Source organism: Pteropus alecto, unplaced genomic scaffold, assembly GCF_000325575.1.
Source record: "Pteropus alecto unplaced genomic scaffold, ASM32557v1 scaffold190, whole genome shotgun sequence".
Taxonomy (NCBI): domain Eukaryota; kingdom Metazoa; phylum Chordata; class Mammalia; order Chiroptera; family Pteropodidae; genus Pteropus; species Pteropus alecto.
The window spans coordinates 4,509,259-4,525,649 of record NW_006430462.1 but is presented as its reverse complement, the minus strand read 5'-3'; the positions used below and the strand labels follow the sequence as shown (position 1 = coordinate 4,525,649).

Sequence of the window (16,391 nt, the reverse complement as noted above, 5' to 3'; positions counted from 1 at the left end):
AAGAGAACCTATAAATCAAAAGAGACTGGGGAGACCCATCTTCTTTCCCTTTCAGTGCTAAGGCCATGGGGATTCCAACAGCACAGCCAGCAGCAGCAATGCAGCCAGGCCCTGAGGCACAAGGGTTTGGCTAGCGCAATCACCAAGGTCAGTACCACCAAAGTAAAAAGATGTTGGCCAGCATAACTGGCTGTACAGAAACTAAGGAGATTTGGCCAGCATGGCTGGAAAGATAGTTTCATACAGAGGACCGAACAAAGAACTATATCGAGAATAATGAATAATTGAGAATATAGAAATAAACTATCCCTATTCATGAAGAGAACCTAGAAGCAATAATGTCTCATTAACAATGAGCACACCTAGCACCCAGATTTTGGCTTCTAAGTTCTATTTTCTACTAAAAGGAACCAGGGCTCACTGGAGAAATGGCAGATTCCAACACAAGATGAACAAGGAACATTTTGTTGTGCCAAAAAGTAAGAAAGTGTTGGAAGAGTGACGGGGAATGTCAAAAGAATACAGAAGCTAGTTAAAAAGGACTCCTCTCAGCCAAAACTGGGACAATTTGAAAATTATAATAAATGACAGTTACAGATAAAAACCATTTGGATAAGATAGAAATCCATGAGTTCATACTGATATAAATAAATGACATAAATGAATAAAGTGACATAAATAAATTCCTTATTGTACAATGCTTAATACTAAATGTAGAAGGAATGGTGTTATTAAAAAATCACCAGTTAGCACCCATCATAATAACTGATCAAGGCAAGAATCATCAAAGGGTGCTAAAACCAAGAGGGTGAAGATTTGTTAATGAACAGGCTTTTACATAGCTTCGAAATGTCTTCCCATAAAAATGCTTTCTAATTACTCATTATTATCAAATTCATTAACTCTACTTTGGAGAAACCTGGCAAACACTATCTTAACCAAATGATAGTTATATCACTAGTAGCAGGACAAATCAGTATCAGGCGCCTCCTGAAGGACACAGTAATGCATCCTGTGGTATTTTTGCCACAAATGCAGGACCCGATGGTATTTTTGCCACAAATGCAGGACCCGAATCTAAACATAAGGGAACACCAGGCAACCCTAAATTCACTAACATCACCAGTAACTGGCCTGCGTTCATCAAAAACGTCCAGGTCATGAAAGGCAAGGAAAAGTGAAGAACTATTCAGACTGAAATCAAAGTGACCAGATGCACAACCAAATGCAGTCTATGATCCTGGACTGGATCTTGTACTTACAAAGGACATTATTGCAGCAACCGGCAAAATGTGAATGGGGTTCATGGATTAGATGGCAGCATTGTATCAGTGAGTATACACTGTGAGTATACATAGTAGAATGCCCTTGTTTCAAGGAATACACACTGAAGCATTAAGTGATAATGGACATCACGTCTGAAACTTACTCATAGTGTAATTTTTTAAATGTATGTATAAATATAATATAGAGATGAGAAGGTAAATGTAGTGTTAACAATTTGAGGACCTGAGGGAAGGATACATAGAAGATCTTTGTACTATGCTTGTAACTTTATTCTAAATTTGAAATCATTTAAAAACATAACGTTTATTTTAAAAATCTGAGGAGAAACAGCAACAATTACGATGAATGGACTTTATTTGAATCCTGATTTCTAAAACTAAAAAAAATTTTAAATCAATAGGGAAATTTTAATATTGACTGGATATTTGATAATATTAAGGAATTATTCAATTTGGGGGCACGATAATGCCATTTTGACTATGTTTTTTAAAAAAAACCTTTATCCTAAAGAGATATATACTGAAATATTTATAAATATTAATTATTAAAATTATTATTTTTTAACTTAGTTATTAAAATTAAAGATGTCCGAGATTTGCTTGAAATTAAATGAGGGTGGGGAAGCCATAGACTGACCCTAAGGTGAGATTTGCTGACACCGGGTGATGGGGACGAGGGGTTTATTATACCAAGATCTCTACTTTTACATGTTCGAAAATTTCCATAATAAAAAATAAATCCATTTAAGATCCATCGTATTTTAAATTCTTCCCTGTGTATAGTGACCGATAGCAGTGCTGAATGACTTTCGTGACAAAGGGGGCTTCTAGAGTCCCAGTGAGTCAGGCACAGGAATGAGGCTGTGTACTGAGTACCTCAGGAAGAAAAGAAAGGATGACAGGTCCCTAGGGCCCAGGGCTGGATCTATTTCAAGCACAGTCATAAGTCTTAAAATCAAAATTCTCATACACGGAACAATTCAGGACACTTGAACAGATTTCTTTTTTAATTATCACACAATCTCTATAGCTGCAGCCACGATCGACAGGATGTTCCTTCTAAAAACAAGCTGTTACCTTAAAAATCCAGCAGCATTAAAACATATTGTAGTATTTTAAATGCAATACTACATTATTGCATTTCAATGCAATAATGTAGTATTGCATTTAAAATACTACAATAAGCAAAAGAGGTTCTTAAAAGAAAATCAGTTACCAAGCCAAGCAAAAGACTGAAATGCCATGAATTAGAGGTCAATTAAAGAAATAGCTGAGTCAAAATTTAACACACCAAGGTCAATTACAAATTTAAATGCACATATCGCAAGTTTACAGATCTGGCGGTGAGACATGTAATTTATTCAGGAATCCTATTTTTTTCCTTCATGGCCTCCAGTATTATAGGCACTGATATTAATATCAGATGAAATAATCTTACGTAAAAGTGACTCCCACCAAAATTCAACTCAAGCGCAGCTCAACTCCTGTCAAAACACGATAGCAGCCTGCAAAATCAAAGGCCTCATACCACAGGCAGTAGCAGACTCTCAAAACAAAGGCTGTGTTTAAAACAACCATCATCCCTGCTTGGCATGTTCATTCTTTTGTTCAGGCTACATGGCAGGCCAGCACTAGGTTCAGATCAGTGAACAAGACAGATGAGGTCTGTGCCTCCATGGGGTAGCAGCACTCCTGGGCCCCCATAGCATCCAACAAGGATGTGTGACCTTTTGCCTCTCTTCTGAACAAGAGAAGAGCCCTGTCAGCAGAGGGAATCCCCCTATGACAAGATTCCTGAACCCCAGGAGGATAGCCCACAGCCTAGCTACCCTCCAAAGAGGCCTCAAATGTGGCTGCCTCGTCCTCTGGCAAATCCAGCCCTGCTTTCCTTGACCGTATCTGGGGTTAAACGAGAAGTAAGCATTCACCACTAGCAAAACCCTTACATTCGACACATCCTTTCACTTATGAAAGTTTACCAAGTACTTTTTCACAGTTTGTTTCAAACAGCCAAGCAGGGTAGTTTACACATGAGGAAAGTGAGTTTAGAACCTTCCTCTCACATTGGGCAGGGCTGACTTGTGTAACTAACAGAATGCTGTTGGAAATAACAAAGAGTGTGACTTTGAGGACAGGTCAAAAAAGACATTGCTTCCTGCTTGCTCTCTCCTGGATCATTCTTGGGAAAAGCCAGCTGCCATGTTGTGAGGACACTCAGGCAGCCCTTTGGAGAGGTCCACAAAGTGAGTCAATGGCCAGCACCTCTTCGCCAGGCATGTCAGTGAGCCATCTTGGAAGTGGTGCCTCCAGCTCCAGTCAAGCTTTCAGGTGAGTACAATCCTCCTGTGACATCCTGAGCCAGAATAACTCCTACTAACCACCCATTCACGAATTCTTAACCCCCAGAAACTCTAAGATGTTTATTACTGTTTTAAGCCACTAAACTTTGAGATGATTCGTTATGCAGCAATAGATAATACAGGGGGACACTAAGCCAGCCTCTCTAAAGATGATGAGTGTGGCCATGTGGAAGGGATAAGTCCAGCTGTGTGAAACAGAGAAACGTCCCAATGAGGACAGATGTTGCCTGGAAGCCCATTTCAGCTCAACAAAGAAAGAATTTTCTAGCACTCAGAGTTAATTAAGGCATACCGGTTTGTCGTGGAAGATAAAGGTTTGCTCTCTGTCACCTGAGAGGTTTGCTCAGAGGCTGGTGCTAATGGGGCAAAGATATTATGAGAAGAAGTCAATGAACAGACAGATGCTTGGACTGCATGGCCTTTAAGTTCCTTTCCTACCTAGAGATTCCTACAGCGCCACATCACCCAACTTAAACAGGGACCTGGAAAGCCTTGCTCTTCAGTTTCCCAGGCACTGAAGACATGTCTGTGTAATGTGAGTCCAGCTAACACTTACTGAACACTGACTTAATGTGTTTTGGGTCTTCTGGGAGGAAACAGACAAAGCATGAGCTAATATCGAGAAGGCTTCAACTACAGGGCAGGGCAGGCACTCAGGTGAGAGAGAAGGGAAGCTACTCAAAGGTTAAGAATGCCCTAATCCCATCTTCAGAAAGCAAGGACTCAGGCAGACAGGCAAAATAAATTCAAACTTAGAACTGCAGTACTCAAAAGAAGAAAATCACTTTTGTGCCTGTGTCTAGCAAAATAATTTCATTTTCTAAAAAATGGAGAATTTCAGAAAGGTACCTTTCTTGGCACGTCACGTGAACATCTCAGCAAATGTGGTGCCTCCGCTCAGTCTATTTGCAAGTCTCCCAAGACTGGAAGCTGGAATACACCATTTAGTCCCATCCCCGTGCTCCCCTGAGGCTCAGGAGCAAGGGTCCTCACCATTACTGGACTCAATCTACTAGTGACAGCAGGAAAAAAGGGAAACAAGCACCTGGATGCTGCCACAGCAACTCCCAAGTGCTTCCAAAGGCCTGTGGCCCCAGGGGCAAGAAGGCCAGTGAACAACTGGGGCCGATCAAAAGCATCCTCCATTCTTTCTCTACCAGGTCAGCCCCCAGCTTCCCAGACACCTGGACTCCGATCTCCCAGTAATTAAGTCAACAGACATTTCCTCAATGTGCTAAGCCCATACCAGGCATACCAGGTCAGCCCCCAGCTTCCCAGACACCTGGACTCTGATCTCCTAGTAATTAAGTCAACAGACATTTCCTCTGATCACCTATGATATCTAATCTCTCCCCCAACTTCTTCTAGTTGGTTCCTCATCAAATTCTCAGAAAGTTGGGGCTAGAAGGAACCCCAGAGATCACTTAATCCAGCCCTCTTACTTTACAGATGAAAAGTGTGATTACTGGAAGAGAGGTAAGAGGCTGAGAGAGACTGAAGAATTTTTCCCAATTGTTAACACCCTTCTTGGATTACAATTACATGTCCACGCTCTTTGCCATAGGACTCTGCATGATCACCCGTTAGAATGGGGAGTGGGTATGTTCCTACTCCACTGATATATATCAGATGGAACCATGTACCTTGCTTGATACAGCCAGTGGCACATGGACTAGGGTGAGGGTGTGCAGGCTTGAGCCAGGCTGCTGTGGGGAGCAGCCCTCTTCTGCCACTCAAAAAGACTGGACTACAGAGAGGAAAATAAGAAGAGAAGCAGACGTAAGAAACAAGGAAAGTGTGCAAATAGCTGGGCAGGCTTTATAAAACCATTCTGTGATCTCGCCAAAAAAAAAAAAAAGTCTTTTAGATGCTCTGGAAAAATTTTGCTACTTGCAACCAAAAAATCACAACAATTGTAGATCTAATTCCTGGGCTCAACATGCTCCATGGTATTGATTCAGAGGGTAAAAATTAGTAGAAAACACTTTTAGTTCAATTCTCGGTCCAGTGATTAAAGCAATACTGCTGAAAATGTGGTCTCTGGATCGGTTCTGGTCCTTGCACCTCTACCTTACTCTCCTGGGATGCTCACTCTGAGAGAAGCCAGCTGCAAGGTAAGCAGTCTGGCTGCTCTGAAGCCATCATGCAACAAGGAAGCCCAAACTAGTCCATGTGGACAGAGCATAAAGAGAAGCTCCAAGACTCTGAGGAGAAAAAGAGATGCTCGGCCAGCCTCCAGATGGTCCAGCCCCGCCCATTCCACCCCAGTCACCATCTGACTGCGGCCACATGGAAGGGCCCAAGCCAGAACTGCCCAGCCAAGCCCTTTCTGAATTCCTAACCAATACAAACTGTGAGCAATAATAAAATTGTTGTTTTAAGCCTCAAAGTTACACAGCAATAGATAACTGATAAACCTAGTACACATGGGCAGCCGACCTTGCCAACTGCTTCAGTGTTTGGCGAGTATCTGATCACAAAGGAACAAGACCAGCTTCTTGCAAAGCCTCCAGAGCAAACACTCCTGCAGTATGGTCACATATAGAGCCCAACACCGAAGAGATCTGAGCCAGGCAGGGGATCTCCTGAATAAAGGTAACAAGTGGGGAACCAGAAATGAAGGAAGGATGCCCCCAACCATCCCTTTGTGGTGAAGGCTGATCACCCAAGTCTCCAAGTAGGACATGGCAATATCTACACCTGGGAGACCTGAGTGGGACAGGCTTGTTTTGGTGGGAAGACAGATAGAGCTTCTGAGAGTCAGAGGGGAGGCTTGGTGGTGTGGTGAATTCCAGAAAGCACTGGATACAGATCTCAGCTCAGCCACCCACTAAGAAGTACCAACGCAGTGGGACAAGCCCTGGCTTTCTCATTTGTAACCAAGGCATAACTATCTTTCTCCCCAGGCTGTCATCAAATGGGATGACATATACGTAAGCACCTTATACACTATTAAACACTGTTTAAATTTGCTCATTATTAGACTCTAAGATAGAACAGGCAAAAAAATACAAGATTTCTGACTCAGTCAAAATGTTTGCACACAATAGAATATATAGATGTCAAATTATAATGTACATCTGAAAATTATATAATTGTATTAACCAATGTTACCTCAATAAACTTAATTAAAAAAAAATTTTTTTTTGTCTCATGCATTGAATTTTTCTTCAACAAGCCAAAGACCTTAAAAACAAATAGAATAATCTGAAGACATGAAGTAAAATAAAACACTAAGGTTTTGTACCTCTGCCTCCCCTCTTTTCAAAGATTCCTGCAAGTCAAAGCAGCCTGGTTATCTAGGCAAATTGCTGTTTCCACATGCCTCATCCTAGCACCACAGTTAAAACCCAGTGATGCCAGCCATCCTCCCAGTCACAGCATAATCCAGAATGGCTGATTCCAGGGCTGGGACAGGACAAGTACAAGAAGAGCCCGAACATCTTTATAAACCAGACACGGAAAGCTATCAATACCATCAGAGTCCTATCCAAAGGACTCCAGAGCCAATTGAAGGGGCCCCACTAAGCAAAGACAAGGCAAGGGAATATGAGCATCGTTAAGGGCAATAAGGCAGTGGGCTGAAACAATGCAAACGTGCTTGTATCCATCCATGAGACGATAGTGTCACTTAAGAAAAAACTGATTGGTCACCATTGGAAGATAAGAACCAACTCCTTATTTTGAAAGCTTGTGAATAAGGGAAAGAATCGAGTATTTATTCTGCCTTTTCTGTGTGAACTATATCCTCAAGTAAAGCATGAGGGTTAAATTTTTCTTTATGGAGGTATTCCTGCTAATAAATGAGGAAGTGACAGAATTAGAATAATCTAAGACCGATTTTCACTCGCTGCTAACATCACAAACTGAGAAGGCACTAGACGTTATGAGCTACTGATGGAAGAACACATCACCACCTGATCAAGTTTCTAGATCCATCTATTAAATTAAGGAACTACAGAGAACATAGGAACATCTTAACCTACACTGAGAATACTATCAGCAAAACCCAGACTGTGGGAAATTCTATGGGCAGAACTTATTTGGGTCCTAATATTAACAAATATATATATATGTGTGTGTGTATATATACAAAACTGTGAATGATGACTGGATATTTAATGATAATAGGAATTGTTGTTAATATGTTTTAGTTGTAAAAATGGTATTGTGGATGTGTTCTTGAAAATCCTTATCCTTTAGTCTATGGCCATGCTACCCTGAACAAGCTCAATCCCATCTGATCTCAGAAGCTAAGCAGGGTCGGGCTTGGTTAGTACTTGGATGGGAGACCACCTAGGAAGACCAGGTGCTATAGGCATAAAAAATAAAGGATTGTAAACTGACAAGGTCCTTGTAATCTGTGAGATCAACCAAGGGTTGCCTCGCCTGAAAAAAAAGAAAATCCTTATCCTTTAGAGATACATACTGAAATATTTACAGTTTAAATGTGCTATTTGGGATTCAGTTCAAAATGGTATGAAGGGGGAGATAAGATGAAATAAGATTGGCCAGGAAGTTCGAATTGTTGAAACTAGGAAATAGTGAATGGGGGTTCATTATACTACTGTCTACACAAGTATATTTAAAATTCTTTGTAACAAAGAGTTTTAAATATAAATGAACACAATAGGCTCTCAATATTGTCACATATCCTTGGCTCATGATAAGCATCAGAAAAGGAGCTGAAAAGCTGGGCCATATTGCTACTTCGATAATCCAGGCTGCGTGTTGGGTCTTTATAACATGCAAAAAGATTAAAATTACAAAGTATGTCTTCTATTAAAAAAAAACAAAACACTGAAATTTGAGAATCTACTAAGTACAAGGTACTATGCCCAGCACCCAAGGGGGCACTAGAGTGGGAAGACATGGCTCTGCTCTGGGGAGCAGGGAGGTGTTAATCTAATAGAGGGAGATGGACCAACACCCAGCTAACAGGGGTGCACAGCCAGATGACATAATCCACAAAAAGATATCAAAAGGAGGACAGTTCTGCCAGCCCATCTCGTGGACACATCCAGGCGGGTCCATGCTGAGGTGACCTGGAATTAAGACCGTTCTGCTAGGATGTCTGCAGCAATGAGGAAGGGGTCTCCTGGGTGAGGGGATGGCAGGTGCATAGATCTGGAGGGGAGAATGAAAGGTATGTGGTTTGCACAGAGGGAATAAGGCAAGGTGGGAGGAAAAGGGTCAAGGCCAGGGGGAGGGGAGAGATAAGGGAAAGGAAGCAGGGGGATCTAGCTGGGAAGGGCAGAGAGTGGTGAGCCCAGGGAAGTTGTACACTATATTTTAGGAAGGCAGCATCTATGGCTGCTTCAAAGAACAACACAATCTGGCAGTTTCCTATGCGAATTTTTGAATGCCATCTGCCCTCTTCTGGTTTAGGCACTGGCCCAGCAAAGCAGATCAAATGGTATGAGTCAAGACTGTTAAATCAGTATTAAATGCACAGAGCTGTAGCTAAGCATGTGATGAGGTGTCAAGAGGAGTGAAGCTAAGTGATCAAAACTCTGAGAACTCTTAAAAATGGAAACAGACGCAGGAAAGAGTCACACATAAAAAGCATATGGAACCCAGCATGACCCCAGAACTCAATGACAGTTTGCTTTGTGTGTATGATTAAAGCCACATCTCTGTGTGACGACACCTGGTATGTCATGATTCACCACATCGAGCTGCCAGTTTCGATTGTGTTCAGGGTGTTTCTACCATCTCCTCCTCCCTACATGTCAGTATCCAGTGTAGTTGTCCAAGAAGCAGATCCATTTCCACCTTTTCCTCTTGGGATAAGCAGATATTGACCTTGGTTTAAGGAACCTCACACCCTTTTCACAGGCCTCTATTTAGTTATTGACAGTTTGCCAACTACATCCTGAAAGACGACAGGAAGCATGTAAGTCATATGCTGGACTACTCAGCTTCCTCAGGGCACGGATCCTGAACCTGCTGGCTTCTTACTAAATGGCCAGGATGGATGCAGACTTCCCTTCTCCTCCTCCTCCACCCAGGGGTTTGATGATGGTACACATGTCTGTCACCCACACTGCCTTATACTTTGTTCGCCCTCAATAAATGATTCAACCAAAGCTGGTGTGTGCTCACTGTGACGATGCTCCAGACTGCATATCGGGCCCCAATCTTGGATAAACAGATCCTCCCTGAAGAAGGTACAAGGGTCAGTAGCAGCTGGAGAACTCACACCAGACATTCTATGGAAGGCACAAAAGGACCTGCGGAAGAAGGAGGTCCATATGGCAAGTGTATCCCAGCCGTATGTAAAATCGAAGCCACCAAAGGCCTTGGGGAGGTCTACATCAGAAAAGTGTCTATGAAGCAATAAAGGGCCAACCACATGGCTGAAGGCTCCACAGAGAAAGCCCTCAGCTCACAGCACAGCAGACCCTGCAAGACTGGCTTGTGCTTCCTCTGATAGGAAACAAGAAGTCACTCTGCCACTCAAAGCCAAGTGTAAGTGCTCACTCTCCTTGAACCAAAGTGAGAGTCGGCCTTTACCCCTGACTGACATTGCCAAAGTCTGCAAGGAGTAAGGAAGTCAGACCTGTGCAGAAAAAATTAACACAGCGGGCCTGAGACAGCTCTTTCTTTGAAAGGCCTGTGTCTAAGGCTGGCCCTTGGCTGGTATGTGGGAGTCTGAATTTGGAAGGGAAAAAATCCACAACTGGTAAGGGTAGCTGACTGTACCTAAACTGCTTGTCACAAACAATATGGTCTGTGCAGAACACCTGCTTTCCTTTCTGGAGTCTAGCCTTTTGGAATGTGCCAGGCAGAGGGTACCCATGTGACCAGCCCCCGGTGAAAACTCTGAGCAAGGAATCTCTAACAAGCATCCCCGCTGGGCGACATTTCACATGTGTTGTCACCACTTGTTGCTGGAGGAAGCAGCATCTCCTGTGTGACTATGCTGGGAAAGAACTCTTGGAAGCCAGCCCCTGGTCTCCCCAGACTTCACCCCAGGCCCCTCTTCTCTTTGCTGACTGTGCTTTGCTATCATAAACCACAGCTTTCAGTGCAATGTGATGGCTGCGTCCTGTGAGTTCTCCTAGCGGTCATCGAACCTGGGTTTAATCATGGAGACTGTGACACAGTCTCCACAATGTGAGGAGGGTCTAGAAGAGAGAGAAGGGCAAGGCATGGCAATTTCATCAGAGGTGGGATGAGGGAGGAGGTAGCAAGCATGACTCAGAAGCTTTCAGCTATTCATAGACAGAGGGAAGGTAGGAGGAGGAGCAGGTTTTGTGGGGAAAATTACAATTTGTGTCACTAGACCTTGCTAAGAACATTGTTGTGCATTGTACTCCTCCAAAATATGCTGCTAGTCCACTCATGACCTCTTTGTAATACCCGTCTGCTAAATGCTAAGAAAATATACTTCAAACAAATGTTTACACATTATCAACCTGTGTGCTCCTTTTCACCCTCCTAATGATCTCATAGCATGAAACACTGAATTGTATTTCAAATTAAAGCTAAATCCAATATAATAAGGCTACCTTCCAGAGTGGAGACCTCAACAGCTTAACTTTCAGACTTGCACTTTCAACTTTACATTTCAGGGACACTTTGCAACTAAATAGTCTTTTCCATCTCTGTCCTTCGAGGATTACCTACACTGACATTGAAAACACCATTTCCTGGAGCCAAGTATCCTTGAACGTTTGCCTTTGAGAGTTGGCCTCGCTGGAGGAATGAGTATGTGATCCATCCTAAAGGCAAAGAGATCTTGGTGTGTCATCTTCTATTACCTGGCCACCACTCCAAAAAGGGCCCAGCTCACCACGTGTTCAGTGGTCTTTCTCAGGCAGGGGACTTAACAAAACTTACTTTCACTTGACTGCAGCCTTCTTTCTCACGAACCCTGACTAATTTCTTTGAGACTTTCTTTGCTTACTGGCTTAGCCATTCCTTCCCATAGAGCAATCGGAACAATAAATAAATAAAAACATATGCTTCTGTTTGAAATCGTTTTCTGGGAAACAAATGTCATTTATAATGGCACCAAACAGGCAATTGGTATAAAACAAAACAGAATTTTGCTTAACTAAATTAACTTTGCTTAACTAAAGCTTATGGTTGGCACACACCATAAGGATTTGCTGAAGCCAATACCTTTGAAAATTCCACATCATTTATTAATTTTTCTCTAATTTCATGTAATTACATGTGTCCTATGAGATGAGAACTGAGGGTAAAATTTTTCAAATAGAAACTAACAAGCAAAACAAACAAACAAAACAAAACTGAACACAAAATCATATTCTCCTGGTTGGTTTCTGAATAGACATGTGATTGAGTGTTAAGTAATGTATAAGAACCTTGTCTCCTGTATTTATTTATGTTCCTATTACATTGTTGGGAAGAACTAAAAATCTGCCAACAATTACCCATACTTCTCAGAATTTCTTTCTATATGTGACAACATTTACAAAGAGCAATTTTTTATTCCTGATAATATGAATGTTTCCAAGCCCAGCTGTTAATACTATGCCTTTCTCTCTTCTAATGAGCTTAAGTGATCAAATGAGCTTCTCAAGCAAAATCCAGGGCAGAAATACCCAAGGAAACCACACTCGATGGAGAAATTCTAATCCAACCTCCCACTGATTTTCTATTAAGGTAAAAATAATAAGAATTGAAATGCAGGTCAAGACTATGAGATACTGCAGTATACCCATTAGTTTGACAAAAATCAATGCTGAAAATGCCAAATTTTGCAAAGGATATAGATCCACAAAATCTCTTATTCATTGCTGGTGGAAGTATAAATTGGTACAACTACTTTGGAAAACAGTTCAGGATTATATAAGGCCATTCACATTCTCTATATCTCAGCAATTTCATCCAAGAAGAATTCCTGCATGTGTCCAGGAATTTTCGTAATCACCTATCAAGAGGAAAATGTGTAAATAAAAAGTGGTACCCTCACGTCCTGGACTGTTATAAAGCAATCAACATAAGCCCCCCACCAATCGTATACAGTACATATACTCTTTTTTATAAGGTTAAAAATGGTTGAAATGAAAAATAAGAGTTTTTTAATTGCATGTAGATAAGATAAAACTAAATAAAAAGGAAAGAAAGGTGATGGTGGCCAGGATTTGGGATGGTGGTATCCTGGAGGGGGGCAGGTTGGAGGATGGGAAGGGGCAGAAGTACAAGAAATATGTGCCCATATTTTTTCCAAATACATTCCTCTAAACACCAGGCTTCAGTTAGTTTTTAAAAAATTATTAGAGAATAGTCTTTCCAAATGGCAGCGTAGAAAGAGAAATGACTCTGATTCCTTCTCCACCAGCCACATCACCCCAGCAGAGAAATCTGACTCTATTTGGCCCCTAAGAAAAGGAGATCATGAATAAAAATTATTTCACTCTGTTTCGAGCTTACAAGCCCCTGATCTTGCCTTTGTTCCAGCCACAGACACGTGAAGAGCTGGAGACCTGGGAAGGCTGATGCTGGACACAGACAGAGCCCTGGATAACCCACCTCACTGCTGTTAGAATTATTAGTGACAGGCCTGGAGGGTGCTCAGTCCTCGACCCCAGCATGCAGGATGGTCGTGCCTGGTCTAGAAGCCAGAATTCAGATCAGAATCAGGAACAGGAGAGTTTTGTCAAACATGTGAAGGGCCGAGAGACAAGAGGAGGGGCAGACCAGAATGTCTTCCAGAAGGCAGAGCAGGAGTGCATGGAAGAAGTGGCAATTTGGGCTCCACCTCAGAAGGGTGTTTTCAGCACATGGAAACTTACTCATCTCCAGTGGCATTAGGCACGACCTGCAAGCTGGATGCCTCTAAGTAAGTCACTGAAGCTCATTCATTCTGCCTCAGTTTCCCTTCTTATAAAATGAGAATGAAGACATCTTCATGGCCAGCTTCACATGGGACTAAATGAGAGCGTAAGGCTGTACAAATATCAGGAATCATTCATTCCACACAGGCAAGTCAAGCAATAATTCTGCCCACTTTAGAATCTAGAAATGCCCAAAAATGAAACTACAGAGCTGAACTGTGCAAGCACACACGCAAGAAACTCGTTCTCACATCCTTCTCTCTCCAAACCAGTACTTGTCCCCAAAACCTTATCAGCAAGCGATAAGAATTTTTCTTAGTTACCCAGAGAATCTGCACATTTGAGATTACCTTGAAATGCCAACTTGTCTATACAGGCATACCGTGGAGATAAGGCAGGTTTGGTTGCAGACCACCACAATAAAGTGAATGTCACAATAAAGTGAGTTGCAATCTTTTTGCTGGTGGAGGGTCTTGCCTTCGGTTTGTATAAAAAATGTAACATCTGTGAAGTGCAATAACGCGAAGCACAATACAATGAGGTAAGTCTGTACAACTTATTTTAAGAGAAGAAGATGGGAAATCTTTGCTCTTCCAATTAAAATCAAACAAAAATGCATGAGGTCAGATTTTACCTCCACCAGAACTAGGCCTTCCTGGCACTGTGGGACCCTGTACTCATAAAATTACCATGACTCCTTTAGGTTAGTAGTACCTGGTAAAATACAGATAGCTCAGAAATGCTGAACTCAAGGGTGAGTGAGTGAACATTAGGGCACACATCTGGGACAGGCACAGACTTCAGAGTGCAAAAGTCCTGGATCAGAATCTCTCCTCACTGCTCACTGTCCCCGTCAAACCTCAGAACCCCTTAACTGTACAAGAGGACAATCCTAAAGCCTACCGGACAGTGTGGTTATAAGGATGAATAAATAAACATAATGTAAAACAAGGTGTGTAGTCCACAGCTGATATACCCTATGTGTTATATCCCTTGCCTTTAAGAAAACAGAGTGATACCTATTTATAGCAAATCACTTATGATTGCTCTCATTGCATGTTAGTGAAATATTTACTTACCTGACAGTATGGTAAGTGGGATAAAAACACCATTTGGAAAAAGATCTCTCTTTGCTCAGTCGCCTAACTCTAAGAACACTATGTGCTGTGTGATGTGTCTGGTGCAGCTGAATGAGCCAAGAGACAACACCCCACATGAAAAGGGAGCATTAGAAACACATGTCAGCTTTCTCCCCTGCCAGGAATTAAACATGGTGGTCCCCATTATGGAATGAGAACCAACACTTAAGTTCAGTGGAGCTCCCGAATTCTCTGGGGCACCACAGACTCAACCATCCTCTAAAAGTTGTTTCAAAAAGGCTAGGAAGGACCATACAAGCCCTATGGCGGGTGACCTGAAGGAATACTGCCTGAGCGAAGTGAGTAAACAACAAGGCAGCGGCCTCCTGTTTGCAATGATAATGGAGCCGTGCTTGTCAGACTGTGGTCAGGAGCAACAACACCTGGGAACTTGTTAGAAATGCCAAAACTCAGGCCCCTCTAGATCCACTGCATCAAAGACTCAATGTGTGTGTGTGGGGGGGGTGGGGGGCGCATCTCGTGTTTCAACAGCCCTTCAGATAATGCTGATGTTCGCTCAGGTTTGAGAACCAATGGTATATAGAGTGGTCTGAGATCTCAAAGTTCGAACCAACCATCGCCAGGAAACATACCAAGGCAACAGCCAGTAAGAAAGGAGAGAAAGCCTTCATATCATTATCTTCTCAACCATTCCAGAGAGCAGTGTTACCTATCCCACCACTGAACTTCAGTTTTGAATCTCATGGTGCTTCTGGAATAAGAAAGGCCATAGTGGGACACTTCCGGGTCTCCACAGAAGGCAGCCCTTCTGTGAGTGAGTCCCAAGGACTAAACAAGGTTACTGCCCCCCTCAATCCCTAATACAATGATCTTAGCTCCTGAATCAAGGACTTTGGGGGCCTGACTCAGGCTAGTTGCCCCAGGTCCCACCACTACCAAGACCAGAGGGGCCCTGAGGCCCCAGATTACTCCCTCACTCCTCCTCCCTACTCATACCCTAAACCCAGGCCTGCCAGAGGTTATGTCGACAGGGGACTCCTCTGCCAAAGGTCAATGCCCCCCACTGAAGGCATTACTTCTCCTAGAATGCATGTTCCCAAACATCCCTAAGCTAGTAGTAGTGTCCTCCAACCCTGGATGCCATCTGTGACCATCACTGCAGCATCAGCACTCTCCAAACTCATATGGCCCACCCTGGCACTTCCATACCTGTAGTAAGACAGTAGGCCGTTGCTGAGCACGAACCAGCGGCGCTGATAGCCCTTCAGGTAGTTGGTCCACTTAAGGAGCCAGCCCTTGAAGCTGTCCAGAGGCAGCAAGGCCACTGGGGCGGTGGAGGTCATAGCTGACCCTGACGTTGGAACCCCCAAAGCCATCTTTTCCTGTCCTGGTCGCAGAAGAGGCGGGGTCTTTGACACGGGCTGCGACCCTGACTCGAGTTTGCTCAAGGGCACTCTCCCCACCACTGGTCCCAGCGCTGGTGGCTGTTCGGATGAGGCCTTGGTGAAGCACCCAGCCCCTACACTTGAGCCAATCTCTAGCCGGGGCCCTGACCCCGGCCCCAACCCCGGCAGCAGTTCCGATCCCTGTTTGAAGCCCTGTCTTGGCGCGGACGTCTTCTCGGACTCAGGCTCGGATCCTGGCACCAGCGCAGAAACTGGCTCAGACACCTGTTCTGACACCCTCTCCGGCTCAGGCTCGGGCACTGGCTGAGACTTGGGCTCCGGCCCGGAGCCGGGCGTGGAAGCGCTCATGCTCGGCGCCGCCGTGTGGCACGACAAGCAGGGGACAACGGTGAACAGCGACGAGAGCCCGCGGGAGCGGGCTGCAGCC

General features: G+C 43.4%; 1 protein-coding gene and 1 pseudogene across 1 annotated transcript in view; one reads left to right on the top strand and one right to left on the bottom strand.

Annotated features, from left to right (window-relative positions):
• OSBP2 (oxysterol binding protein 2) overlaps positions 1 to 16,376 on the bottom strand; it is a 162,075-nt gene extending 145,699 nt beyond the window's left edge. Inside the window, exon 1 of the mRNA XM_006904922.2 lies at positions 15,768 to 16,376. Coding sequence (XP_006904984.1) covers positions 15,768 to 16,312 — 545 coding nt within the window. The 5' untranslated portion in view covers positions 16,313 to 16,376. The remainder of the gene's footprint in view (positions 1 to 15,767) is intronic.
• On the top strand, positions 7,849 to 7,967 carry LOC112480976 (annotated as a pseudogene).
• Positions 16,377 to 16,391: the final 15 nt, after the last annotated feature.